The sequence below is a fragment of the Planococcus citri genome, chromosome 4 (genome assembly GCF_950023065.1).
Source record: "Planococcus citri chromosome 4, ihPlaCitr1.1, whole genome shotgun sequence".
NCBI classification, from domain to species: domain Eukaryota; kingdom Metazoa; phylum Arthropoda; class Insecta; order Hemiptera; family Pseudococcidae; genus Planococcus; species Planococcus citri.
Window position 1 is genome coordinate 9,165,770 of NC_088680.1, and position 27,804 is coordinate 9,193,573.

General features: G+C 35.8%; 1 protein-coding gene across 1 annotated transcript; it reads left to right on the top strand.

The window, feature by feature from the left end:
• Window positions 1–691: 691 nt before the first annotated feature.
• On the top strand, window positions 692–25,382 carry LOC135844902 (protein zer-1 homolog). Its single transcript, XM_065363287.1, has 10 exons — window positions 692–1,733; window positions 1,809–1,942; window positions 2,285–2,436; window positions 2,514–2,716; window positions 13,796–13,967; window positions 14,051–14,212; window positions 14,310–14,471; window positions 14,559–14,702; window positions 14,784–15,036; window positions 24,214–25,382. Exons 1-10 carry the CDS (start codon window positions 976–978, stop codon window positions 24,417–24,419), a joined length of 2,346 nt encoding a protein of 781 aa, XP_065219359.1. The 5' UTR covers window positions 692–975; the 3' UTR covers window positions 24,420–25,382.
• Window positions 25,383–27,804: the final 2,422 nt, after the last annotated feature.

The window sequence follows — 27,804 nt, forward strand, 5'->3', positions numbered from 1 at the left end:
TCTAACTTATTTCCAACTTTATTGTACACGAAACAAATTGGTTATTGAATAGGAATAGATGAATATACTTAGTAATACAATAAATCCGAAGAAAACAAATCAAAATGTGAGTCAGGATTGTCAGGAATTCAGGATCAGGTAATTAGGGGTATAAATAAATTACATATGTAATGTAAGTACTTCTTTCTACTGTACGAAGGTATCTTGTTCGTATACGAGTGAGGACTGAGGATTATTCAGGTGTAAGAAAAGAAAAGCTAGACAACATTAAACAATTCAAAATATTAAATATTTAATTAATTTTTATTATTAATAATTATTATTTTTAAAAAAAAGGTTTGCATTCGTTGTTTTTTTGTGTGAACGAACCTTTTACATAATGTAAACAAAAATAACTAGAATGTTCGACTACTTTGACAACGTTCAAAATCGATCGAATCGCGAACGTTTCTATTTTCATAACTCATTTTTCTAGCAAATCATCGCTTCAAAGTTAATCATTTAAGCTCAGATAATCTAAAAATTAATTTAAAAACCTTAATTAATATTCGTAATTAATTTATGTCCGCTTTATTGCATGTAATTTGAAATTCAGTTTACTCCTTCGAACGAGACCGGTCGTTCTTTCAAACCGACGTTTATCAGCTGACTCGAACGTTGTGAAAATAGCAACTCTGTATTTTTCTTCACTCCTCGAAATATTTATCAAATACGTAAGTAATTCGAAAGGTTTTTGTCTTAATTTTTATCTTTTAATCGCTAATTTTTGTCTAAAATTCAGTAATTCGAAGTGTTATCTGGTGTATTTGGTGATCTCGATCGTGTCTCGGTTAACTTTCGCTTTCGTTCGAGTATCGTTTAATGGAAGATACGAGTGAAACGTATTGCAAAATGTAAAATCCTCTCGGAGATCTACTTACAGAATACGCAACTTGATCGATATTAATTCTTCGCTGAGAGTCGACAATTTCAAACATGTTGTTCTCCGTGATCAAATCAGATCTAGAACCAGATACTCTGGCTAACTTGAGCTTAGAGTGTATCTGCAATAACCTAGACGAAGTATTCCCAGCCAATCTGTCTGGTTACGAAATCGAAGACGATATGGTACTACCGAAGGAAATCTGCGAAGCTTTGATCGAAACCTATCAACGAGTTGGAAAAACCATCGATAACGAGTTCCTGCACTTGTTCAGCAACAAGAAGAAAGCTGCTTTACAGAAGGTGGTTATTTGGAATAGCAATATCACCGATGCTGGGTTAAAGAACGTATTACAATATAATCTGAAAGAATTAGATTTGGCTTATTGTAAATCGCTAAGTTACAAGTCGTTTGTCACGTTGAACGAATATGGCAAGAATTTGAAAACGTTGTCGTTGGGCAGCGAAGTAAACATGTTGAAGAACGTACCCGAAGAATATTCCGAAACCGAGCCAAATATCAGGATTGGTCTGCCTTCAGAGTTCGCCTTCGGATCGAAGGGGTTTACGTTCAATATGCCTAATTTAACCAAATTAATTTTAAGAGATATAGTTCAAACGTTCCAACCATCTTTTTATCACACCTTGTTAGAATCTTTACCAAAACTGACACATTTGGATTTCTCCAACTGCTCCGATCTGGGAGACTTGTCCTATATCGCGAAATGCACCAATTTGACATCTTTAACCTTATTCAACTGTAAAAGATTACCAGAAGCTATACCCTATATATGTCACTTGACTAAATTAAGGTAAACCTATAGTCTCCTAATATGTTTATAGAATCGTTCTACGTGTGATTGATAACGAGTTTGTTTTGTTTACAGGCATCTGGACATATCGAATATAGATGATAAAGAAGGCATATATTCGGATCCTAATCACGTTCTCAAAGGCATTATCGTATCGTTACCAAATCTCATCTCGTTGGACATATCTGGTACCAATTTGGCTGGCGAAGGTTTGTATCAATACCCCTTCACTTTTAATCTAAATCTTAGAAAAATATAATATTACTCGAAGGCCAATCTACGAATATTTGCATAAGAAATGACGGCCATGGACATCGATTTACCTAAAACACAATTTGTAGTGTGAAGAAATTTCATATTTTGTAAGTCGACCCAGCTGTTTGGCAAAATAACAATTTTTTACTGGCAAATTTCATTGTTTACCCGTGATAAAGTGGTCGTAATACCTTTTTACTTTCTTCATTCGGCACGTTTTTATTATTATCAATAGTCTATTATTATTGTTGTTGTGACGAAATTAATTGGTGTTTTTTTTTCGTTTCTGACTGCAGGTTGTGTCGAAAGAGATCTATTCGATAAAACCCGAACTTATCATTCAGATATACCTGGTTTGGCTGGCAGATATGAAAACCATCTGGAATTCGTTGGACTGTATGGTACAAAACATGGTGCTTGTAAAAGACACCATATTCCTGCTGTCAAGGTATGTATTTTTTTCCTGAATGAAAAATAAGGGAGTAATAATGACACTTTTGATGATATTGTCTAATTTCATTGCAGATTTCCGGTGATGCTGACGAGAGTCAGATTACAACCGCGGCGACAGTGTACATGAATCGTCCTCTGATGTTGCAACGTGTTTTGAACGATTTATTCCATTTCTTAAGGGCCGAAGCTTGCGTTAATATGTCCAAAGTACTGCATATTATTCTAGAAGCACTCAATACTCATGCACCAGAAAAACATATACAGATTTCGGGAAGGTGAGTTGGTCGGTGGTAGCGATAATATTCGATGTGAATTTGACCTGGGTTTTTGAAATTCCGAGTTATGTGTCGAGATTTCGCTCAAATTTATCTTGATCTAGCCCCCGAACTGTATGTAAACCTCCATTAGTTGATCTCCAGTCTCTTTAGGGGATTAAGGGAAGAGTGGAGGGGGCCTTCGTTCAATGCAGTTACTGCCTTTTTTTATTATTTTTTCAAAACTTTCAATTTTTTTATAGGTACATTTTCTTTTCGTGCTCTGGGTGCAAAAAAATGCAGCTTTTACGCCGAAAATATCGAAAAATTTTATTTTTTTTGTTAAACTGATTGAATGTTCTGCTTTTCTGCCAAAAAAAAAAAAAAAAAAAAATACCACCCTAGCGACCAAACGATATCTTTTCATATCTCATACAAGTCTGTATCAAGTCTGTGCTATATCCATACAATAGCGAAAATGTCCGCCTATATCGCTAAATCGTTGGAAATCTGTTGATATCTTAGCGATATTCAGCGATATTCAGAAATCTGACCAGCGATATCTACCAGATATAGGACTGCTATACTATATACCAATACCACATAGATATCTGAGGAATGTATTCTCGATTTCCAGGGTATATCGTGTGCTATATCACTAGATATCTAGCCTATATCTGTAGATATCATCCGATTTCTGCGATATAGGTAGGTATCTGTATCCTATGTATATCTTCCTTCTGGTGGATTTCGATATAGAGTTTTCGAAACCACATTGATATAAAATGTAAGTCTTGAAAAAAATACTGCAAGTCACAAAGAATAATTTTGCATTGAAAAACAAAAAAAGTTAATTTCTACACCAGTAGGTAATGTAACAATTTTCACTTCTCTTGTAAAATACTCTCTACGTAGGTATATGACTCACAGTATTTGCTTCAAAACATACATTTTACATCAATACAATTCAAAAATTCTAAGTACAACCAATAACCCTGCTCAAACATGGAGAATGCCTCACTCTCAAAGCTCACAAGCCACTAACCAGGGAACCTCATGCAGGGCCACCACCGGCCCGGGGAGGAGGTGCCGGGGCGAATTATTTATTTATTGTTATTTCTTTTAGATATGGTACCAACAGCAATATCTGGCCTAATGATCATATTAGGTACACACATATAACAAAATAATGATTATGACGTGTTACTTTTGGATTTTTGACAGTAAAATTGGTCACAACAAAATTTGGAAAAGAACTTAAAATTTTAAAAATTATGTTTTTGAAAAAAAAAGTTTGGAGAAGAGTTTAAAAGTTTTGAACCATGCTTTAGTTGAAAAAAAAAGGATAAGAAAAAAAAGGAAGCACGAACGTAATCTTCAAAAAAAGAGTTAAAATAAATCAAAGTACCTCAATGAAAATGAAATCACAGTCTAATGAAATTTGTATTGGTAACTTCATTCACTCCATTCAAAAATGCTGAATTTTCAAGATTTCGGAAATATCATCCAACACAAACACATACACTGATTTATAAAACATTTTCAAAAAAATTTCACCATCCTTAAAAAACAAAAAATGAACACAGTTATGAAACACACCAGAAAACACTTCGGAAATAACAAACCATCAATTTCACTTTTCAGCCATCTTGACTTGAATGATTCTCTATACACACATTGCACACGTTATACTGAATACAAAAAGAAGTGTTGAAGAAATCGTTCTATATCTCAGGAAATCTGTAGGATATCGCTACTTTTACATAAAATCACCTCATGTAGAAACGATATTCTAGAGATATCGCCAAACCCATATCCTATCCACGATATCCAATCAATATCTAGAAAAGTTTTGATGAGAAATACATTGTTGCAGATATCCATAGATATACCTGTGACATAGTTGATATAGTCAGACATACATACGATATCATTATGTGAAACTGAATCGCATAAATTGTTTGCAAATCGTGAAATGCTATTCAGATATCTATGTGGCATAAAAACGCCAAGTTTGGTCGATAGGGCAAGTCTCGATTTTTAACCGAAAAATTGAAAGAAAGTCTGCAATATTAAACGAAAATTGCGAAAAATTATCTTTTTTTTTTATGCCAAAGTCCATGGAACTATAATTTTAAAAGGGAAGCGACGTTGTATGTTGTAAAAAGTGAAGCTATCGCTATCTCTCTCTAACCAACGTTTTCGTCGCCGTTGTGATACGCGCCTTTTTTCAAATTTTGAACGCGCGACCAAGATTTTGACGTTTTTAGATTTTTTCAAATTTTTTTCAATTTTTTTTCAATTTTATTTTTAAATTTGCATAAAATAAGATTATTGCAGTCGACATTCATTATTTTCAAAGTTAATACAAAGAAGGTGTTTTTTTAAATTCGAATTTTCACTTATGTGAATCATTTTTTTCATGTTTTTTTTCAAACAAGGATGATTTTTTTTTTGGTAAAAATTTTTTCCAAGGGTGAATTAGACTTTCGAGGAACTTACTGGAAGATTTTCAAACATAAATGATTAATCTTTAGTTTTTAAATAAATGCCTCGATTTTTCGATTGAAGACTTTCAATTTTTCGAGAAAATAATTATAGGTATAATTTTTAGCAAAAAAAAAATATGCAAAAAATTGGAATTATTATTCGTAATGGAACATTTGAAAATTTTTATCATAACTTTGTGTGTTTGTAAAGACAATAATTCCCCCCCCCCCCCCATCACCTAAAAGAACACAAATATTCTATTTTTTAGGGAGGGGGTGAGATACCTTTTTTGCATAAATAAATAACCAAACATCTGCTCTAAACAAAGCCCACTTATTTCCAGCGTTCTTCGATGGTTTAGGAATATTCAAATTTCTTCAAAAAGTAAAAAAATCAACCTTGAAATGGCCTTTTTGTACTAAAACTGAATTGTTGGACCTTGGAACATGCTCTTTGATTCATCTTGGTTTAGTTCAAATCAAAAAGTGCCTGTTCAAAAGTTACCTTATTTTTTGGAGCTGAATTTCATTTTTCAATACCTATTTGAGCAATTTTTGAGAATCCCATTTGGCCTATTTTCCATGAAAAAAATAATAATTGATGAAACTTGGAAAGAGAACTGAAATTTGGTTTAAAACTCGTTTCGGCTTTCTGGTTGTAAACCAGTGTACGTACTACGTACATCTAATATTATGCATTGAAAATTTTTTTAGGAACCTGAAAAAAGTAGGAGAGTCTGATTCACCGTCGGAAAATTTTTTTACCAAAAAAATTCGTCGTTGTTTGAAAAAAAAATAAAAAAATTATTCACATAGGCAAAAATTTGAATTTAAAAACGCGCCCGCTTTGTATTAACGTTGAAAATAATGAATGCTGATTGCAATGATCTTATTTTGTGCGAATTTCAAAAAAAAAATTGAAAAAAAATTGAAAAAAATTTGAAAAAATCTAAAAACGTCATAATCTTGGTCCTGCGTTCCAAATTTGAAAAAGCGCGCGTATCATAACCGCGACAAAAACGTTTGTTAGAGAGAGATAGCGATAGCTTCACATTTTTTCAATACGTTGTCGCTTCCCTTTTAAGATTATAGTTCCATGCCAAAGTCCTGCATTTTGGTGAAACTGCCAGTGTTGCTTTTTGCCAAAAATGGTCAAAAATGTCAACTTTTTCACAAACAGGTGAATGTTTTTGTTTTTTTGCTCAAAATTCCAAAAAGGTTTACTTTTTTGAAAAAATTGTTCAGAAATCTTGCTTGTTGCCAATAATTGTCTAAAATGCAATCTTTTTAGCAATAATTGAAAAGGCTTACTGTTTTATCTAAAATTTCCAAGAATTACGAAGATTCTGTCGTTGTTTTACTCAAACAATGCAAACAAATGTCATGATTTTTTGTGAAAATAGTCAGTGGCGGATTTAAGGGGGGTGGGCCCAGTACGCAAAACACTTCAAAAGGGCCCACTTCAGAATAAGCCCCCCTACTCTCAATGACGTCGCGAAGGGTTGAAGGGTTTCTCTAGGGGGGGAGCGACAAAAATTGTAATTTTGCTGCAATAATCAAAGTTTCAACGTGCTGAGATCACTGTGCATGGTATCAAAAAATTTTGAAAATCTAGTGGTTCTGTTCAGAAAAAATAAAAAATTGGCATTTTTCATACGCTTTGAGTATTATGAGTAAGTATTTCTGGAATTTTTCTGTTTAATTTTCATGTTCTTATCATTTTTAAAAGGAGTATTTCGAATGGCCATGGCCCGAGCGAAGCGAGGGCAAAAGTTTTCGAAAATTCATTATTTAGAACGTAGAAAAACATCAAGTTTGGATGAAAGAATTCATTTTTCGTACACTTTGAGTATTATAAGTATTTCAGGAATTTTTCTGTTTAATTTTCATATTCGTAACATTCCTAAAAGGAACACCTGGAATGACCCGAGCGAAGCGAGGGCAAAAGTCTTGGAAAATTTGTGATTTGAAAAGTAGAACAACGTCAATTTTAATGTAAGAATTCGGTTCCGAATTTTATCAATGGTTTCTTGAGATTTTAAGCGAGGGAAAAGGCTTTTCAAAATTTATAGTTTCAAGAAGTTAAACAGTAGTAATTTTGAAGTGAAAAGTCAGATTTTCCACCACTGACATTTTTTAAAGTTTGAACAAAAATACTTTCCAAGCACAATTATGAATAGTTTGAGAAACGAGGGCAAAAGTTTTTGAAAAACATGAGAATTGCAACGGCCAAAATTGTGATTCCAAACTTATCCGATAAATTTTCCAATTTTTCGAGGCATTCGCGAATTTTCTCAATAATATTTGGCCGCGCTCGGTTTTTTGATTTTTGTTTATGTACTCGCTAAAAGTTTGTCTTTTTTTTTCCATTCCTTTTCAATTCGTTGGTTTGTCAATGTACTTTTTCTAATAATTTTTTTATGTACGCGAATTCGCGAAATTCATATAATATCTATTTGTTTCATGTACTTTTCATGTTTTCTTTATAAATGATTTTGTTTAATGACGATTTTTACTTTTCATATCGTCATGTTGGTTACAGAATTTTGAAAATAGATGGATGATTTTGTCGGCAAAGTAAAGATTTTTCCGACAATTTCTGACGTCACGCAGAAGTCGTCTTGGACGACTGAGACGAATATAGGGCGACTTGAACGACTGGATTTTTGACCGGGGGTGACTCACCCCCTATCACGACGGCACTGCCCACTCTCTACTCTTAATGTAATTTATATCATGTTTCCTGTCTTGTCTCTGTTGCTAATTTTTTTCGTCATTGTGAAGTTTTTATTCCCAATTTTTTTCATCAAGTTGAAGGTTCAAATGAAGGGCTCATCATTTACCTAAGGGGCCCACAGCCAGGGGGCCCAGTACGCATTTGCATTTTTGAGTACATGTTAAATCCGCCACTGAAAATAGTCAAATTTTTGCTTTTTGAAAAAACGTTTCCTTTTTAGCAAAATTGCTCAAAATTTTCATACTTTTTTCTCAAAAATTATTTTTGTACAACTTCTCCCCCTCCCCTTCTGCTTCATTAAAATTATCCAAATCTCGTTTTCTGACAAAAATACGTATACCAACAGATCTCGTTTTTCGTCAAAATTTTCTAAAAGTCTCGCCCTTTTCTTGCTAAATGTTTCACTTTTTCTCAAAAAAATCGTTGAAAATCAGTTTTGTAAATTTTGTTGTTTTTTTTTCAAAAATTGTTCAAAATTCTTGCTTATTTTATAAAGTTGTCAACGTTTTTCGGATTTTAGCAAAACTGCCAAAAATTTCTGTGCTATTGCAATGAAAGTGTATTTTCCAAGAATTACCCAAAAGTTTCAGTTTTTAAAAAAAAAATAGCCAAAATATTCTGCTTTTGGCAAAAATTATCAAGGTCTTGTTTTTGTTTCAAGAGTGCATACTTCATGAATTGAAGGGTTTAATTCCAAGTCGGCCTAAGTCCATTTTTTCCGTTTCGAGAAAAACACAAATAAGTGTTTTTCTCGCCCTTCCACTTCAATAATAAATGATATGATTATATGGTTGTGAAGCTTGATCTTTCTGCTTTAAAGTACCGTATTGGTATTTTTTTAATTTTGCGTATTTTCAGCTCCAGAGCGCGTCAAACAGTCAGAAAAAGTGGACTTAGGCCCATTTGGAATTATCTGATGTTAAAAATTTCGAAAAAGAGCTGAAAAACGCGTTTTTTTAAAAAAAAATTCACGAATCATTAATTTAATACATTTTTGAAACAATTTCATTCGAAGCACCTTCAAATTTCGTCTCTCGAAAATCGTTGAAAAACTTGAAAAAAAAACGGCACAACCGCACTTGTATACAAATACTCTTAAAAAATGTATGATTTAGGCCACTTTGGAATAATCAGCTGTTTTTTTGAGCCGGCAAAACAGCGCTCCTGAGCGAAAAAAGTAACGCCAGGTGTTGGGACAAGGTGATAAAGGTGTTAACCGACCTGTACCACCAGATGGCGCTGCTAACTCAAAAATGATAAAAATGGACTTAGGCCGACTTGGAATTAAACCCTTCAATTGTTGAAAATTTTCATTTTTTAGCTAAATTGCTGAAAATTGTAATTTTTTGCAAAAAAATTGGAAAAATTTTGTGTAATGGCAAAAAAATCCAAAAAAAGTCTCATTTTTCTTCAAACCTGTTTTGCCAAAATTTATCAAAAGGTACCATTTTTTTGTCCACAATTCTCAAAATGTCCTGCTTTTTGCTGAAACTGTCAAATGTCTTGCTTTTTGGTTAAAATTAAAAATTCTCGATTTTAACAAAATCACTGCAAATTGTAAGTCATTTGTTTGCAGAAAAATTTCGAAGTTTTATTTTTTTTCAGAAGTTTAAATTTAGGCCAAAAATGAGAGAAAAAATCAAAATTTTACCAAATTGACCAAGTAAGCTGAAATTTGGGATATACCCTGTTTTCGACATGCCAAATCGATTGGAAACTGTTTCAAACCTTGAGCAGTTCTGGAGCCTCCAGCAGATTTTTGGAACTCGAAATTCCCACAAAATTTCATCAAATGGAGTTGGATAGCCGAAATTTACTCTGCAAAGTAATTTCAATACGCTACGAAGTCAACTGCAGGAGGATTTCAAGTCGTTTTGGAGCATCCAGCAAATTTTTGAAAATTACTGGAGCCTCCAGTAGATTTTTGAAACTTGAAATTTAACCAAAATGTCATCAAACGGAGATAGAGAGTCGAAATTCATTCAGCAAACTAATTTCAATACGCTACAAAGTCGACTGCTGGTGGATTTCAAGTCGTTTTGGAGCCTCCAGCGACTTTGTGAGAGGTCGTATGGTGTTTTTTGGAAGATTGAAATTTCCATAAAGTAGCTGGGAGCTTCAAAACCATTGAAATAACCATCATGCATAACTCCATTTGATAAAATGTTGCGGGAATTTCAGGTTTCAAAAATCTGGTAACGACTCCAGTAATTTTCAAAAAGTCGCTGGAGGCTCCAAAATGACTTGAACCCACCTGAAGTCGCACAGTGGTCTGTAAAAAAATTTAGCACGCCAAAAATCTGAAAATTGGTGTAGGGGGTATTTTATGGTCGCTGAATCCATTTTTGGAGTCCATTTTGCCCTAAACCTAAAACTGGGTGGTGTGGAGGGGGGTAAATTTCAAAATTTTCAAAAAAATCGTGTGACATATCAAAAAACATGGTTTTAAACCTCCTGAACACGTTTATGAGGTTATTTTTACGAAATAGTTGAAGGGTAACCCAGGTGAAAGGGGGTAAACTTCAAAATTTTCAAAAAAATCGTGTGACATATCAAAAAGCATGTTTTTCTACCTCCTGAACACGTTTATGAGGTTATTTTTGCGAAATAGTTGAAGGGTAGCCCAGGGGGGCGGGGTCAACTTCAAAATTTTCAAAAAAATAGTGTGACATTTCAAAAAACATGTTTTTAAACCTCCTGAACACGTTTTTGAGGCAATTTATATGAAATAGGTGAAGAATAGCCCAAGGGAGGGGGATTAACTTCAGAATTTTCAAAAAAAATTGCGTGGGGTATCAAAATGCATGGTTTTAAACTTCCTGAGCACGTTTCTGAAGTTATTTTCACAAAATGGTCTAAGGGTAACCCAAGAGACTGGGAGAGAGAAATTCCAAAATTTTCAAAAAAATTGTGTGTGTATCAAAATGCATGTAACTTTAGGCCTATTCAATCTCCACTTTTGAAAGCGAAGTAGGCGGAGCTTTGCATGAACTGGTTTTGTGATATGTACATATTAGTGTGCCTTTAACGCGTTTCCTGCTGGAATACATTGTGCTTACAAAGTGGACTGGTTCTGAGGCTTGATAGTTTTTTTAATGACGATCACCTGTATTCATTTTTAAGTTTTGATGTATTGGTGGTCCAGCATTGAACACTATGAAAGTAAACATTTTTACTGAATTTTTTCACGTACTTTTTGGATTATGTTAGGTTAATCAAGTCAGGTCAAAAAAAATCATGATTAGTACCATTGAAATGTGTACTTACTTTCACATGCTATCTCCACTCCTGAAACATAAATTTTCATTCTCAAGATAAATTTGATATTTGTCATGAGAAGTACTAATTCGTGAAATTATACAACTTCCGGCATACTTTTACCCACAAACCACTTTTTTTCAAAAACTTGATGATTTACAGCAGTAATACATCAACTTTGGATGTATATCTCATGTTACCGCCCAATGTTGCGAGTTGTGGCAAGAATTGATAAAAGCATGTAAAAATATACATTTCAGTGATACTTTTTGTGAAAATTTTTTTTTGACCTGACTTGACCAACCTAACATAACCTAATCAGTACACAAAAAAAATTCAGTAAAAGCACTTACCTTTATAGTTCAATTCTCGGCCACCAGTGCATCAAAACTTGAAAATGAATACAGATTTGAAATCAGCGTTAAAAATGCTATCAAACTGTGTAAACAGTTCACTTTTTAGGTATAATGTATTCCAGCAGGAAACGTGACAAAGGTACACAATATTATCACAAAACTGGGTATTTTAAACTCCCCCCACTTTGCATAGCTCTGTAGTCAAAATACTCTTGATCAAGTCACCCAAACATGCAAAACTGAATGCTTTGGACATTTCTAGATATGTTCCCAATATCATTTTTTGACCGTTTCGACTTTGCTTTTTTCGATTTTTGGCGTGCTAAATTTTTTTACAGACCACTGTGAGTCGTCTTCAGAGGGTGTTGAAATTGGAGTGCAGAGTAAATTTTGGCTTTCCATCTCCGTTTGATGAAATTTTGGGAAATTTCAAGTTTCAAAAATTTACTGGAGGCTCCGAGAATGTTCAAAAAGTCGCTGGAGACTCCAAAATGAATTAAACCAACGGTCAGGCAGTCGGCTTTTTAACTCAATTTGTTGAAGTTTTGTAGAAATTTCAATTTTCAAAAATCTACTGGAGGCTCCAGTAATTTTCTAACATTTCCTAGAGGCTCAAAAATAACTTGAAATCTACGTACCTGCAGTTGACTTCATAGCGTATTGAAATTAGTTTACAGAATAAATTTCGGCTTTCCAACAACATTTGATGAAATTTTGTGAAAATTTACAGTTTTAAAAATTTACTGGAGGCTCCAGAATGACTTGAAATCCACCTGCAGTCGACTTCATAATTTATTAAAAATAAGTTCAAAAAATGTATTTTGGCGTTCCAAATGCTTTTGATGAAATTTTGTGGAAATCTCAGATTTCAAAAATCTACTAGAGGCTCCAATAATTTTCAAAAAGTTGCTGGAGGCTCCAAAAGACATTAGTTGTAGAGTAAATTTCGGCTTTCCAGCCCAATTTGATGACATTTTGTGGGAATTTCGAGTTTCAAAAATCTGCTAGAGACTCCAGAACTGCTCAAAACGGTTTGAAACAGTTTCCAATCGGTTTGGCATGTCGAAAATAGGGTATATCCCAAATTTCAGCTTTCTTGGTCAATTTGGTAAAATTTTGATTTTTCCCTTATTTTTGGCTTACCTACTTAATTTGATTTTCAAAAATTCACCAAAAATCGAAAAAAGCACTTTAGCACTTGAAAATTTGACAGGTAATAAAGTTTTGCCTGATCTTTCGATCTACCTCTGTATGGTTTAAAAATTTTTGTTCAAGTCTCATGCTGGAATGCAAAATCTGCGATTTCGGCTGACCTGTCAATCGAAATGGCCGCCATTTTGTAAGTAGGGCTACTTTTTTTTTGAGTACAAAGGCTAGAAATGTTCCTTAGGACTACCCATTTAGGAAAAAAGTTGTGCCGAAGGATCGACAGGGGGGTGCAATAGATCCATATGCGGGCTCCCCGACTAATCTGCTTTTGGAAAAAATTATCAAGGTCTTGTTTTTATTTCAATAATTCTCGCATACTTCATAAATTGTTAGAAATTTTCACGTTTTAGAAAATTGCTGAAAATTGTAATTTTTTGCAGAAAATTCGGAAAAATTTTGTGTGTAGGCAAAAAAAAAATCCAAAAAGTCTCACTTTTTTTGAAAGCTGTTTTTCCAAAATTCATCAAAAGGTCAAAATGTTCTGCTTTTTGCTAAAACTGTCAAATGTCTTGCTTTTTGGCTAAAATTCTTGCTTTTAATAAAATCACTGCAAATTGTAAGTCATTTTTTTTTTCAGAAAAATTTCGAAGTTTCATTTTTTTTTTTCAGAAGTTGTCTTACTTAATATCTTTTTTTTTTTTTAATTACTAAAAAAAATGTTCTTATTGTTAAAATTGTTAGTCTCGTTTTTTGAAAAAAATGTTTTGCTAGAAATGCAAAAATGTTCACTTTAATGACAAAAGTTGCCAAAAAACTCGTTTTTTTAAAAAATATTTTTATTTTATTCATTTTTTGGTGATTTTTTTCCTGTACATTGGAATATTTTCTTCACGCTTTATCGGGTGGATCGTTTTTAAATTTTTTGATAAAATTTGATGAAGCGTAACACGACGCAGAAGATTGCATGTCTTGCTCGAGTTTACATGGAATGACGCGTAGAAGAATTCCTAAGCCAATTTCCGGCCATTCTTTGCACCAGAATGACATCTTCGTAAAAGATTTTCGCTAGTGTTGCAAATCCGATTGATAAAATTACTCTCCTCTGTTTCAGCGCCGCTTTATTCTACATCGCTCGCAACAAGCATACGAATTTGCTGACTCAGAACGTTAAAAACATGGTGATCAGCACGTTGATAAATGGAATGAATCTTCATATCAACGACGAAACAATGATACGAAACGGATGTCTAACTTTATGCCAGTTTAGAATTCCCCAGGATATTGTGAGCCTGTTTTTTTTTTCATTTCTCTAGAATATTTTTTAAAAAAAGTATCAAAATCTAATCAGTTGACGAATTTTTTCCAGCTATTCGTGTACAATAAATTAGTCGTATTGCTCTTGCACGTGGTTATGGTTAAAGAAGACGGCAGTTTCGAACAAAGGATCGCGATTTATTTACTGAATTCTTTAGCGTGTCAAGTTAACGATGTCCAGAAAGAAACATTAGGCGAATTGAAAATCATCGAGGTATGAATTTTAGAACATCGGTGTTTGGAATTGGGTATCGAATGTATGAACATGAACCGTTCATTAATTGAGATGAGTTTTTGTTTTTCGCACGCAGAAAATGCTTAAATTGATTAACAACAGAATCCAGCATAAAGTATGCGACGATGTGCTGGAAGTGGCCTGGTCCACGATGTGGAATGTAACCGACGAGACACCGGTCAACTGCGAACGATTTTTAGACAATGATGGAATGACCTCGTTCACTGGATGTCTCGATGTAAGATGATCAAATTTTCTCTAAAAAAAAAAATCATTAAACGGATCAATCAATGAAAGTAACTTGATGTATGATTTCAATTCGCAGCAATTTCGCCAGAAAACCGAACTTATGAGGAATATGATGGGATTACTGGGCAACGTAGCCGAAGTAAAGGGCCTCCGACCCAGACTTATGCCTTATATCAAAACGTTCTACGATCTAGTTGATTCTTTAGCCGATGGCATCGAGGTAAGTTAAAAAACACTTCGACCGTATCAACCATTATTGCAATATTGATTTCAAATTTTACCTTTTTTTTTTCGATGACAGGTTAGCTATAACGCTGCTGGAGTCATTTCCCATATCGCTTCGGACGGTGAAGAAAATTGGACTGATACGAATATCAGACGAACCGAAGTACTTAATAAAATGGTTAGCTGTATTAACGAATGGGATTTGCAGAGCGAACGAAATATCAATTATCATTCCTTCGAACCAATCCTCAAGTTGACTAGAGTCTGGCATACGCCCGAATGTCAACATTGGGCTATTTGGGCTTTAGCAAATTTAACCAAAGTCTATTGTAAGTTTCGAACGTATTCTGTTTTTTTTTTTCAGCTTAGTAAGATGCTGTGAAATGTGACGTTGAAGTCTTAAGTAGAGGAATTTTGGTTTGATTCGGATACGAAAAGGTGGTGTGATTTTATGGTCTTCGTGATGGGATGTTTCAAAATCGATTTTGAAAATTTTCAGCTCATATATACAGGGTGTCCCAGTTCCCAAACATGTGAAATCTCAAACCAAAAATCAAGTCAGGTGTCCTAATTTTGATCATATTTTTTTTTACAACTTCTCTTCGACGGTCTGGTCGAAGAACCAGCATCATTTTCGTCTCTAGAGCAATCGAGGAGGGGGGAGGGGTGTCCTTTAAATTTTCACGCAGTTATAATTTCTTGCGAAATGGCAAAAACTTTGAATGCTCGAATCTCAAAACTGTTTGAATCTTGGAACAAAAATAATTTTTCTTGTTATTTTTTTAAAAAACTAATTTTTGAAATGGGATCTCAGCACCTTTGGGAGCTTTGGGTATAAAAAATATTGTAACGTATTGATTGCTGTTGATTTGAAGGTGCTGAGTTTCAAAATATTATTTTTTTTTTTCTATTTAACATCAGACCCCCCCCCCCAACAGATTTCTTGATCGTGGTCAAAAGGGCATAAAATTCGAAATAGCGTATGACATATCGTTTGTTAGGTTTTTGAGGGTGCTTAGTCCGAATATTCGTTTATTTGTTCGATCTGACCCTTCTGAACACCTCCTTCCCCTCTAAAACGCTTTTAAAATTTCTCAAAATACCATATAAATTGTAATTGTGTTGGATACAATGTTTGTTGGGTTTTCGAGGGCGTTCAGTTCCAATTTTGGCTTATTTTTTCGATCCGAACACTCAGAACACCCCCTCCCCCCCTCAAATACGCTCTAAAATGACGAAAATGCCATAGAAATTGAAATGGCGTGTGACATATCGTTTGCTAGATTTTTTTAGAGCGCTGAGTTCGAATATCTGCTTATTTTTTCGATTTAACGCCCCTGAACACCTCTTTCCCCACTAAAACGCTTTTGAAATTTCTCAAAATGCCATAGAAATTGAAATTGTGTTAAGAGGCATTGTTTGTTGGGTTTTCAAGGACGTTGAGTGCGAATTTTTGCTTATTTTTTCGATCCGAACACTCGGAATACCCCCTACTCGCTCCTCAAATACGCTCTAAAATGAGTAAAATGACGAAAATGCCATAAAAGTTGAAATGGGATGTGACATATCGTTTGTTAGGTTTTTGAGGGCGCCGAGTTCAAATATCTGCTTATTTTTTCGATTTGACCCCCCTGAACACCTCTTTCCCCTCTGAAACGTTTTTGAAATCTCTCAAAATGCCATAGAAATTGAAATTGTGTTAAGAGGCATTGTCTGTTGGGTGTTCGAGGGCGTTGAATTCGAATTTTGGCTTATTTTTTCGATCCGAACGCCATAAAAATTGAAATGGCGTGTGACATATCGTTTGTTAGGTTTTTGAGGGCGCCGAGTTCGAATATTGACTTATTTTTTCGATCCGACCACTCTGAAGGTCTCCTTCTCCTTTGAAATGCTTTTAAAAATGGTCACAATTTGGTGGGAATTGAAATAGCGTGCCATGCATCGTTAGTTTGGTTTTCAAGGGTGCTTAGTTCGAATGTTGGTTTATTTTTTTTGATTCGAGCACTCAGAACACTCCCTCCCCCCCTCTCAAATACGCTCTAAAATGACGAAAATGTCATAAAAATTGAAATGGCGTGTGACATATCGTTTGTAGGGTTTTTGAGGGCTCTGAGTTCGAATATTGGCTTATTTTTTCGATTCGACCACTCTGAAGGTCTCCTTCTCCTTTGAAATGCTTTAAAAATTCATTTTTTCGATTCGACCACTCAGATCACTTCCTTCTCTATCTCTAAAACGTTCTAAAATGACGAAAATGCTGTTGAAATTGATCTTTTCGAGAGTGTTGGGTTCGAATACTGACTTATTTTTTCGATCCTACCCCTCTAAACACCCGCATCCCTCTCCAAAGTCTTGAAATTGATAACATAAAGTCCTTCCCCTTTTCAAATGCGTTCTGGCTTTGTTAAAATTGTCAAAGTCTCGCTTTTTGCCAAAAATTGCCACAAATTTTCACTTCTCAGCAAAATTCCACCTTTTTTTCCAGACATTGCTCAAGTTTTGCATTGTCAATAATCATAGTTTTTTTTTTTTTTTTTTTTTCCTTTTAAAAAGTTGAAAACGTAGTCTCGCTTTTCACGACAAAAATTAGATAAAAAATGCAAATCTCTCTTTCTTCTCTAAAAATCACCCAAGAGTGTCGCATTTTTGCCAGAAAATTGCCAAAAAAATATCTCCAAAACGTCTGCTTTTTGCCAAAAATTGTAAAAAATTCTCGCTTTTTCAAAAGTTGACTAAAACTTGTGAACGATAAATCGATAAAAATCGATAAATCTGACTCACAACAATATTAAACTTGCCTAACATTCGACAAAACGAAAACAAACTTCAACAAAAATAAATAAATATTTATTGTTAACGGTCATTGACCTAACGATCAATAAACCAGACAAATGAGACTGAGCAAAAAGCTCAATGACTTTACTTTACGACGACAAGAATAATATTAACGCGAACTAACTTAGTAACTAACGAAAACAACGAAAAAACAACGATAATTTAACAGCCAACAGTTTACGCGATTTTATGAAAAGAACAAAAAACCATTTTATACGTAACCAACAATATATATATCGCGAAACCGAAATTCATTTTTAATAAAAAAATAAAAACTTAAAAGTTACCGAACATAGTTCGTTACGGTTACGATTCCAATTTTGCCAACACCCCACCATAAAAATATTTTCCCTAACACGCGTACCACTTAAATAAACGTAAAACTTGTTGCTTCTTATCAATACCGGTGTTAGTAAACACTTTGAAACAAAATATTTTTACAGCAAAATTTCAGTTAAATTATACTTAAATTACATAAAAAACAACTCGAAAACTTAATTTAAGCATTAAACAATGACTCACAGAGTCTATTGAATACGGTACGTGTCGTGGCTTTGGTTAAAATATCGGCAAGTTGATCTGCCGAAGATATCTTTTGCAAGTATATAATCTGTTTCGTGACTAAATCGCGTATATGATGGTAACAGACATCTATATGCCTGGTACGTTTGGATTCGACCGTGTTCGCTACAGCAATCGCTGCGTTCGAATCGCAGTACACCGGTACGGTATCTATACGAACTTCCAATTCAAGAAATAAATTTCGCCAAGCCAAAACTTCCTTACCAGATGAACTTAAAGCAACATACTCCGCTTCACACGACGAAAGACTAACACAATTTTGTTTCTTGACTACCCAGTCAATTACGTTACCATAATGTAACACAAAAATTCCAGACGTTGACTTCCTGTCTAAACAATCACCAGCGAAGTCCGAATCTACGTATACTCTTACAGAGTATTTATCAACGACTTCAGGTATTATGTAGGTAAGTTTCACGTTCAACGTACTACGTAAATACCTGAGAATACGCTTACTATATTCGAATAGCTCCTTGTTTGCCAAGTGCTGGTATCTGCTTAGAAAGTTTACAGCAAAAGCGATATCGGGACGTGTTCCCCTTGCTATGTAACTTAAACTTCCTAAGAGACCACGCACTTTGGTTTCATAACTTTTATCGAGCTTGAGATTGGTAATCTTCAAGCCCGGTTCGATTGGAGTTGAGATACTATTCGAATTAGATAAACCGTAATCATTAACTAACTGCTCGATATATGAATTTTGATGTATTTCTAACTTTTCTTTACTACGATTAATTTCCATTCCAATGAACTTCTTGCATTGTTCCAGGTCTCTGATTCCAAAACGCTCATTCAATCGCTTGACCAACCACTCAATTAGACGATCATCGCAACCTGTAATTAGAAAATCGTCTACGTAAACGACAAACACGCAACGTAGAGGATTTTCGGCATCGAAGTAGACACACGGATCAACTTTGCTTCTTACGAAACCGAGCGAAAGTAAATACTCATTCAATTTTGCGTTCCACGACTTGGGACTCGTTTTTAACCCATATAACGAACGTTTGAGAATATATACGACACCTTTTTCTTCGTTAGTCCCTTTCGGTGGGTTGAACATAATACCTCGGTTTATATCTCCATTGAGAAATGCAGTACTCACATCTAGCTGTCTCAACTGCCACTTGTTAACCATAGCTAGATTGAGCATCGAGCGTATTATCGGTTGATTAGGTGTTGGAGCGTATATTTCATCCAACTCATAAAAATGGTTGTCTTTGAAACCACGCAACACCAATCTAGCCTTAAATTTCACCCCACCATTCGAGTTGATTTTTTTCTTTAGAACCCACTTACTGTCTACTTTCGAGTAATTCTCTTTATTTACACTTTTTTCAGATGCTGAATACCAAACGTCTTTGATCTCCATCGCCTTTAACTCTTCATCTATCGCTACACGCCAAAATTTCGATTCAGGACCGTTTAACGCTTCTTCATACGTAAGGTCATCGACCCCAGCGAGTGCAAAGCAAGCAAAATCGTCGCTACGTTCATCCGAAGATGATGTATCGATTAAACTACGATCTACTAAATTATCACCGCTACGTTCGGCTTCAGTCAGCTCATCTGGGTTTATCCAATTGGAGCAACCAGGAGCTGAATCAACGTTACTTACTGGTGTAACCGTAGGTACGATATTCACATCGCTTACACTCACTGATACCGATGTTTTTAACAAATGATCGTTAATAACATCGTGTATCTTACGCGTTTCGTCTACTTCTACGCAACTCGAATTCGTAAATTTATTTCGTAAAACATCGTACAATACATAACCTGTCTCTGTAAAACCGAGTAAAACCATATCGATCGACTTCTCATCAGTTTTCTTTCTCTTTTCAGGCGGTACTAGAACTCGTGCAACGCTTCCAAACAATCTCACTCTCGATAAATCCGGCTTTCGGCGATTCCACAGCTCGTACGGTGACAGATCGTTCAAGGCAGAATGCGGTAAACGATTGTACACGTAGTTCGCCGTGTATGCAGCGTAAAGCCAGAATTTATTCGTTAAACCGCCTTCGTACAGCAGAGCTCGCATCTTCTCTTGGATGGTTCGAAAGAAACGTTCGATGGTGCCATTATGCTGCTTTTCATAAGGCTCACTGTTCTGCATCGATATGCCTTTCTCATCGACAAACTCTTTGAAGGTACCTCCGATAAACTCACTAGCGTTGTCGCACCTAATACGCTTTACCTTCGTATTCCATAAAGTTTCACTAATATTTACATATTTTTTCAGGTAGGTACCTACTTCGGCTTTACTTCTCATTCCGAACGTTACTCCCCATCTCGTACAGTCATCTACGAAGCCAATCAAATATCGCTCGCCTTCTAGTCCTTCTGTAATAGGACCCATTACGTCAATATGAACGAGATCGAGCGGATTTGGATACCTATACCTACTTGAATCGTAGGTATGTTTCTTTTGTTTTGCTTTACAGCAAATTTGACACTGATTGAAAGGTGGGCAATCACATCCACGTAACTCAGGGATCTTATCTAGTACCGTCTTGCTCGTATGAGCCAACCTACGATGCCAGATGTCACCTTCACCTTTTAACCTATTTACTTTTTTTTTATTTTTCAGATTTACATCACTGTCACTGCTCGTACTGGTATTTCCTATACCTACACTTGAAACGTTCGAATTTCCAATACCAGAATCGTTACCTATCGTCGTTGAGTCATTACCTACATTTGTAGAGTCGCTATCTTCACTAGAGACCAACGCAGATGAATAATTTGAACAAGAATACAAAAGAGGAGGTATATTGATCATAAATTGAATCGTATACAATCCATTATCATTAAGTACTAATTTTGACACTAAATTTCCCGCAGGATCGACCAAACGAGGATCTTCATCGAAGAAGAAACGATAACCATTCGCTACAATTTTCGACACGGACAGAAGACTAAACGAAAGACTAGGTACATAATATACCTCGTTCAACCAATAGACGTTTCCGTCATCGGCTAGAACTCTCAATCGGCCTACTCCTTCTTTAATTAAAGAGACCTCACAATGAGCGGATTGTAAACTCTCGTTTATTTTCCTCTCATCGTGTAAGACTCCTCGATGTTTCAGAAAATGCGAAGTCGCACCACTGTCGACGACAAACGTGATAAAATCGACGCCGTCGTCGTCGTTTGTCTCGACATACGCATTTTCTTCACCGAGATTTAAAGCAGTCGAGTCACCTAAAAAATAGTTCGACCCGATATTTACGTTACGCGAATTTCCGAAATTAGAAATCGCAACACTGTCACCGAAACTACTACGACCGACACTATTTTTAACGAATTCATCTACGATATTACGACTACGACCTTCATCTAACGAGAAATTTTCTTTTTTTCCAGATGTCGACGGAAAAAGACCTAACGCGATAGACGGACGAGGACCTGACGAACCGGACGAACCTGCAGTACCAGACGTACCCGACGTACCACTCGACGAACCGTTACCACCGTTATTACGCGACGAATCACCGTTCTGCGGACAATTACGACCTATATGCCCGGTTAGATTGCATCGATAGCAAACGATACTTCCCCGAGGGTTGGTATCGTTTCTATAATTCCCTCCGGCGGATCGACAAGACTTGGCCATGTGGCCCCGTTTATGACACTTATAGCAGGTACGATCTTTGGCTTGTACGAAGCCATTATTACTACTACGATCACCGTTACCGTTCGACGAATTACCGGACGAGTTCGAACTACGATTACGCGACTTATTACGATTACGATTACGATTATTTTTATTACCGGATTGATCGGATGCGGCCATCGCTGAACCGGTACTTGTCGAACTCTTCGAAGTCGAGGAGTTCTTCAAGGCATCTTCCAAACTCAAAAGCAACGATGAAATTAACTTTGGATTTGGGTCTCCAGCTGTGACGTGAACTAGTCCTCGAGCAGTCATACGCACTGACTCGTACTTAGGCGAATTGCCTAACGCGTTGATCAGATACGTATAGATTTCCGATGGAGTCAATTTCACGTCCAAACTCTCCATATCGTTGACTAGCGTATAAAATGCCTCCAAGAACTCCTTCGGACCTTTGTACATATCGATGACAATCTTCGAAATACGAGTTCGACAGTCGATAATTGCTGCTTGGTTTTCCGCCTGGTACAAGGAGTTGAGCTCCGTCCAGAATACGTACGGGTCCTCTGTCTCCTTGACCAGTCGGAAAACGTTCTCAGCTACGTGCCTAATTAAAATTTCGAGAGCTTTCGCTTTTTTACGCGCCGATAACGTATTTACTTCGAGAATCGCGGTTTGAAGTCCTTTGGCCGCAAGAATAACCTTGATTTTTCTTTTCCAGGACACGAAGCCCGTACCGCGAAAGACCATCGACTCCATTGCACGATTATCACCGGCACCGAACATACTACCAGACGAACTACTCGAATCGGATTCTACAGCTACGTCGTCGGACTCGTCGTCGCTACTTTCACTTCCTTCGGACTCGTCGTCGGATGGACCAGGAGGTGGAGGAGGTGGAGGACCGGATGACGGATTAAACGGAGGAGGAACGGGATCAACAGGGATTGTCGGATTGTTGGAAATCGAATCACCAAAACCTGCTGAACTTGGACCAGCTTCCGAATCGCCGGATGACTCAGATACGTGCTGTAACGTTACTTTACTTTTACCTTTCGACTTCGGTATACTTTGTTCTGGTTTTTCCTTTTCAGAAAAACCACGAAACTCGGCGCTCGATTTACGCTTATCTACACTACTGTCGTCGTCGTCTACGTTGACAGATTTTCCTGACCGCAAATAGGACAGGACTGTCGACATTTACTTCGTCGAACACCACGAACCAAAAACAAACAGCTACACAAGCCGGATACTCGGACGAACCAATCCACACAGGATACCAAAACGTCGTCGAACTACAGAGCGTTTCACCAACTACGCTCACGCTACCATGAACGATAAATCGATAAAAATCGATAAATCTGACTCACAACAATATTAAACTTGCCTAACATTCGACAAAACGAAAACAAACTTCAACAAAAATAAATAAATATTTATTGTTAACGGTCATTGACCTAACGATCAATAAACCAGACAAATGAGACTGAGCAAAAAGCTCAATGACTTTACTTTACGACGACAAGAATAATATTAACGCGAACTAACTTAGTAACTAACGAAAACAACGAAAAAACAACGATAATTTAACAGCCAACAGTTTACGCGATTTTACGAAAAGAACAAAAAACCATTTTATACGTAACCAACAATATATATATCGCGAAACCGAAATTCATTTTTAATAAAAAAATAAAAACTTAAAAGTTACCGAACATAGTTCGTTACGGTTACAATTCCAATTTTGCCAACAACTTGTTCTTTTTCAGCGAAAAGTGCCAAAAAGGCTTGATTTTTTTCAAGGATTATCCAATGAGTTATCACAAAGTCTCAATTTTGTACTACAAATCCAAATCAATTAAAATTCGCTTTTTGGGCAAAAATTTCGTAAAAATATCATTTTTCTGGCCCTAGTTCCCTAAAAGTCCAGATTTTGTCAAAGTCTTGCTTTTCACCAAAAAAAAAAATAAAAAATTCGCATTTATCAATTTGATAAAAATTTTCACTTTTTAGTAAAAAGTCAAAAATTGTCGAGAAGACGTTTCTTTTGCTAAAGTTGTACAAAAACCCATTTTTTGCCCAAAAATTTGAGGTTTTGCCAGAAAATGCAAAAATTCTTACTTGGTTTCCAAAAATTGTCAAAAAGTTTCATGATTTTTATCCAAAAGTTGCAAAATAGTTCTACTTTTTAAAATCAAAAATCAGAACATATATTTTCACGATTTTTAAAATTATTTTCCAAGTTGGGGATTAGAGGGGTGCTGAGGAAGTCTCGTTCAAAAAAATAAATAGATATTCGAACTCTGTATTCTCAAAAGTCCATCAAACTACTGAAAGTAGGAGGTGGTTGGGATCAAATATCCTTCGTAATCTTCACACTTTCGATCCAGTCAAACAACTATTCTCTTTTGAGAAATTTTATGCGTCACATAGCACCAAACACGACCATAATATTTCGATTATTTTTTTACAGCCGAGAAATACTGTCCAATATTGGAAGCAGAAGATGGCATACAGGATGTACAAAGGCTCATAGACGATCCTAGACCGAATATCGAAATCAAAAAATTAGCCAAAATAGTCATGGAAAATTACCACTCGTATCAACGAGGCCTTCAAGCGGCTCAACCTCTAGTACTTACGAGTAACCGATTACCTCGCGGGGCTGCGGATCATTAGTCTCCTTATTCCCTTATTTAATATTTCCTCTTTTTATGTACTCTGACAGTCTCTCTCTCCTCTCTCTCTCTTTCTCTCTGTTCGTTTCCCAGCCAGCGTATTTTTATTTTCTTCTGTTCTGTATACTGATATAAGTACCTAGAAGTGTAATATATTAGGGTTGTTTTGTCGTTTTTATCGTGGGTATTGTCCGTTTTAATCGCTTTCGATAGGAGCTGTAACACCTCCATTTTAGTTATCCGACATCGTGTCTGTATTGTTCATCTTTATACATTAGTCCTTATAATATGCTTATAAAGCAATGTATCAGTTCATAGAGCTATAATATTCGCCATGGTTGTTTTACGTACTCGTATTTTCCCCTTCTCGAGAGTTGAAATAATTTGGCTACGTTGAACGTGCGAATTTTATTTCAACCTATCGACTTATTTTTAGCATACGCGAACGTAGGTATCTCGAAAACGATTTTCGATTTCGAGCTTACGAAAATATGTTTTATGAATAATAGCAAAGTTACCTGGACAATGGACATCGTGCAGAATGGATTTCTTCGTGGAAGTGGCGCGCTTTGTATCTACGCCATTTTTTTTCCTTTTTTGTCGGTATTTTAATTCTTTTTTTTTCTCTGTTTTTATTTTAGCCCCGAATTACTATTATTTATTGTTGTATGATTTTTTTTTCTTCGTTTTAAATGTGTTATATTTACCTATTATGTATTTTAATCGCGAAGTTGTTTTGTACTTCCTTCTATGTGGGATCATCTGTCGTAGATATGTAACATGTTGCTACGCTTTTGTGTAGTCAAGTCACTCGTCGTGAAAGTATCGTAGCATAATGTAATCGTGCAACATGCAACATGTCCCTTTTGAGTTATTTTACTATGATTTTTTTTTTTTTAGCGGTAACTTACTAACATAAACATGTTACTTTTTTTTCGCTTAAATATACGATGTTTGATTAATATCGATTGGTTGAGTTATACCTGTTACTTTTTGGTTGGTCACTGTTTTTATGTTGTTAGAATAATGGAAGGAGGTTAGATTTTTGAAGGAAGGAGAGTAGGTCGGCAGCCTGCTAGAGTTTGATTGGAAGCCTGTGAGGCGTTTTTGCACGATGATATATACTCAAAACACTACTTACGCGCATCGCCCAACGAAATGGACTTCATATACGGAATCAGCGACCCAAAATTAGTCCAAAACCGTTGCTTTCTGCGTGCAAAGTTGCAGCTCCTGTCACCCCTTCTGAAACTGCAAATAGGGAATCTGGAATTATTGGAAATCGAGAACTACCTATTGAGAATCAAGAATCGGAAATCGGGAATTGGAAATTTTGAGAACAGGGAATTAGAAACTTCCAGGTTTTGGAATCCGGAATTGAGAATCTGGAATTGGAAGTTTCAGAAATTGGTAAATACTACTGTAATTAGACATTTTGGGAATCAGGAATTGGAAATTGAAAATTTTGGGAATTAGGAATCTGGAATAGGTAATCGATAATCACTAATCAGGAATTGGGAATTGGGAATCAAGAATTGGAAATGGGAAATTTGTGAATCTGAAATTGCCAAATTGGAAATTGGAAATTTACAGAATCAGGAATTGGGAATTGGACATTTCGGGTTTCAGAAATTGGTAATTGGTTATCGAGAATGGAGAATCAGGAATCGGATTTTGGAATTTTAGGAATTGGGAATGTGGAAAGTTTAAGAATAAGGAATTAGGAATCTGGAATTAGAAATATGAAATTTTGATCCTCAAGTTGACTAGAGTCTGGCATACGCCCGAATGTCAACATTGGGCTATTTGGACTTTAGCAAATTTAACCAAAGTCTATTGTAAGTTTTATGCTTCTTTTGTGCTTTTTCTGTTCACGTAAGATGCTGTGAAATGTGACTTTGAAGTCTTAATTAGAGGAATTGGTTTGATTCGGATACAAAAAAGTGGTACGATTGTACATATGTATGGTCTTTGTGATGGGATGTTTCAAAATCGAGTTTGAAAATTTTCAGCTCATACACAGGGTGTCCCAAATCCTAAACACATGCATGAACTCTCAAACCAAACATCAAGTCACGTGTCCTAATTTTGATCATATTTTTTTTTACAAATTCTCTTCGACGGTCTGGTGGAAGAACCGGCATAATTTTCCTCTCAAGAGCAATTAAGGAGGGGAGGGGGTCTTTTAATTTTCACGCAATTATAATTTCTTGCGAAATGCCGAAAACTTTGAATGCTCGAATCTCAAAACTGATTGAATTTTGGAACAAAAATAATTTTGAATTGAGATCTCAGCACCTTTGGGAGCTTCGGGTGTCAAATTTTGATCAAAATTCAAAAATATTGCAACCCCCCCCTCCCCCCATCCTCGCAACAGAGTCCTCGAATATGGTCAAAATGGCATAAAAATCGAAATGGCGTGTGACATATCGTTTGTTAGGTTTTCGAGAGTGCTTGGTCCGAATATTCGTTTATTTTTTCAATCTGACCCCTCTGAACACCTCCTTCCCCTTTGAAACGCTTTTGAAATTTCTCAAACTGCCATAGAAATTGAAATAGTCTTGGACGCATTGTTTGTTATTGGGTTTTCGAGGGCGTTGAGTTTGAATTTTGGTCAATTTTTTCGATCCGAACTCTTATAAGACTCCCTTTCTCCCTCTTAAATGATGAAAATGCCATAAAAATTGAAATGGAATGTGATATATCGTTTGCAAATTTTTTTAGGGCGCCGAGTTCAAATATCTGCTCATTTTTTCGATTCAACCCCCACTGAACACCCCTTTCCTCTCTTGAAACGCTTTTAAAATTTCTCAAAATGCCATAGAAATTGAAATAATGTTGGAAGTGTTGGACACATTGTTTGTTGAGTTTTCCAAGGCGTTGAGTTCGAATTTTTGCTAATTTTTTTCGATCCGAACACTCAAAATACCCCCTTCTTCCTCTCAAATACGCTCTAAAATGAGTAAAATGACGAAAATGCCATAAAAATTGAAATGGCGTGTGACATATCGTTTGCTAGATTTTTGAGGGCGCTGAGTTCGGATATTGGCTTATTTTTTCGATCCGACCACTCTGAAGGTCTTCTTCTCCTTTGAAATGCTTTCAAAAACTGTCAAAAAGATGTAGAAATTGAAATAGCATGTGACACATCGTTAGTTGGAGTTTCAAGAATGCTTAGTTCGAATATTGGTTTATTTTTTCGATTCGACCGCTCAGAACACCCCCTTCCCCTCTCAAATACGCTCTAAAATTACGAAAATGACATAAAAATTGAAATGGCGTGTAACATATCGTTTGCTAGGTTTTTGAGGGCGTTGAGTTCGAATTTTGGTCAATTTTTTCGATCTCAACACTCAGAATACCCCCTTCTCCCTCTCAAATACGCT

What these genes read in the sequence shown, in the direction of transcription:
- LOC135844902 (XM_065363287.1), top strand. Translation starts at nt 976, where the DNA reads ATGTTGTTCTCCGTGATCAAATCAGATCTAGAACCAGATACTCTGGCT. An exon ending in TGTCACTTGACTAAATTAAG is followed by an intron (nt 1,734 to 1,808) that starts GTAAACCTATAG and finishes TTTTGTTTACAG; the next exon opens with GCATCTGGACATATCGAATA. An exon ending in ACCATATTCCTGCTGTCAAG is followed by an intron (nt 2,437 to 2,513) that starts GTATGTATTTTT and finishes ATTTCATTGCAG; the next exon opens with ATTTCCGGTGATGCTGACGA.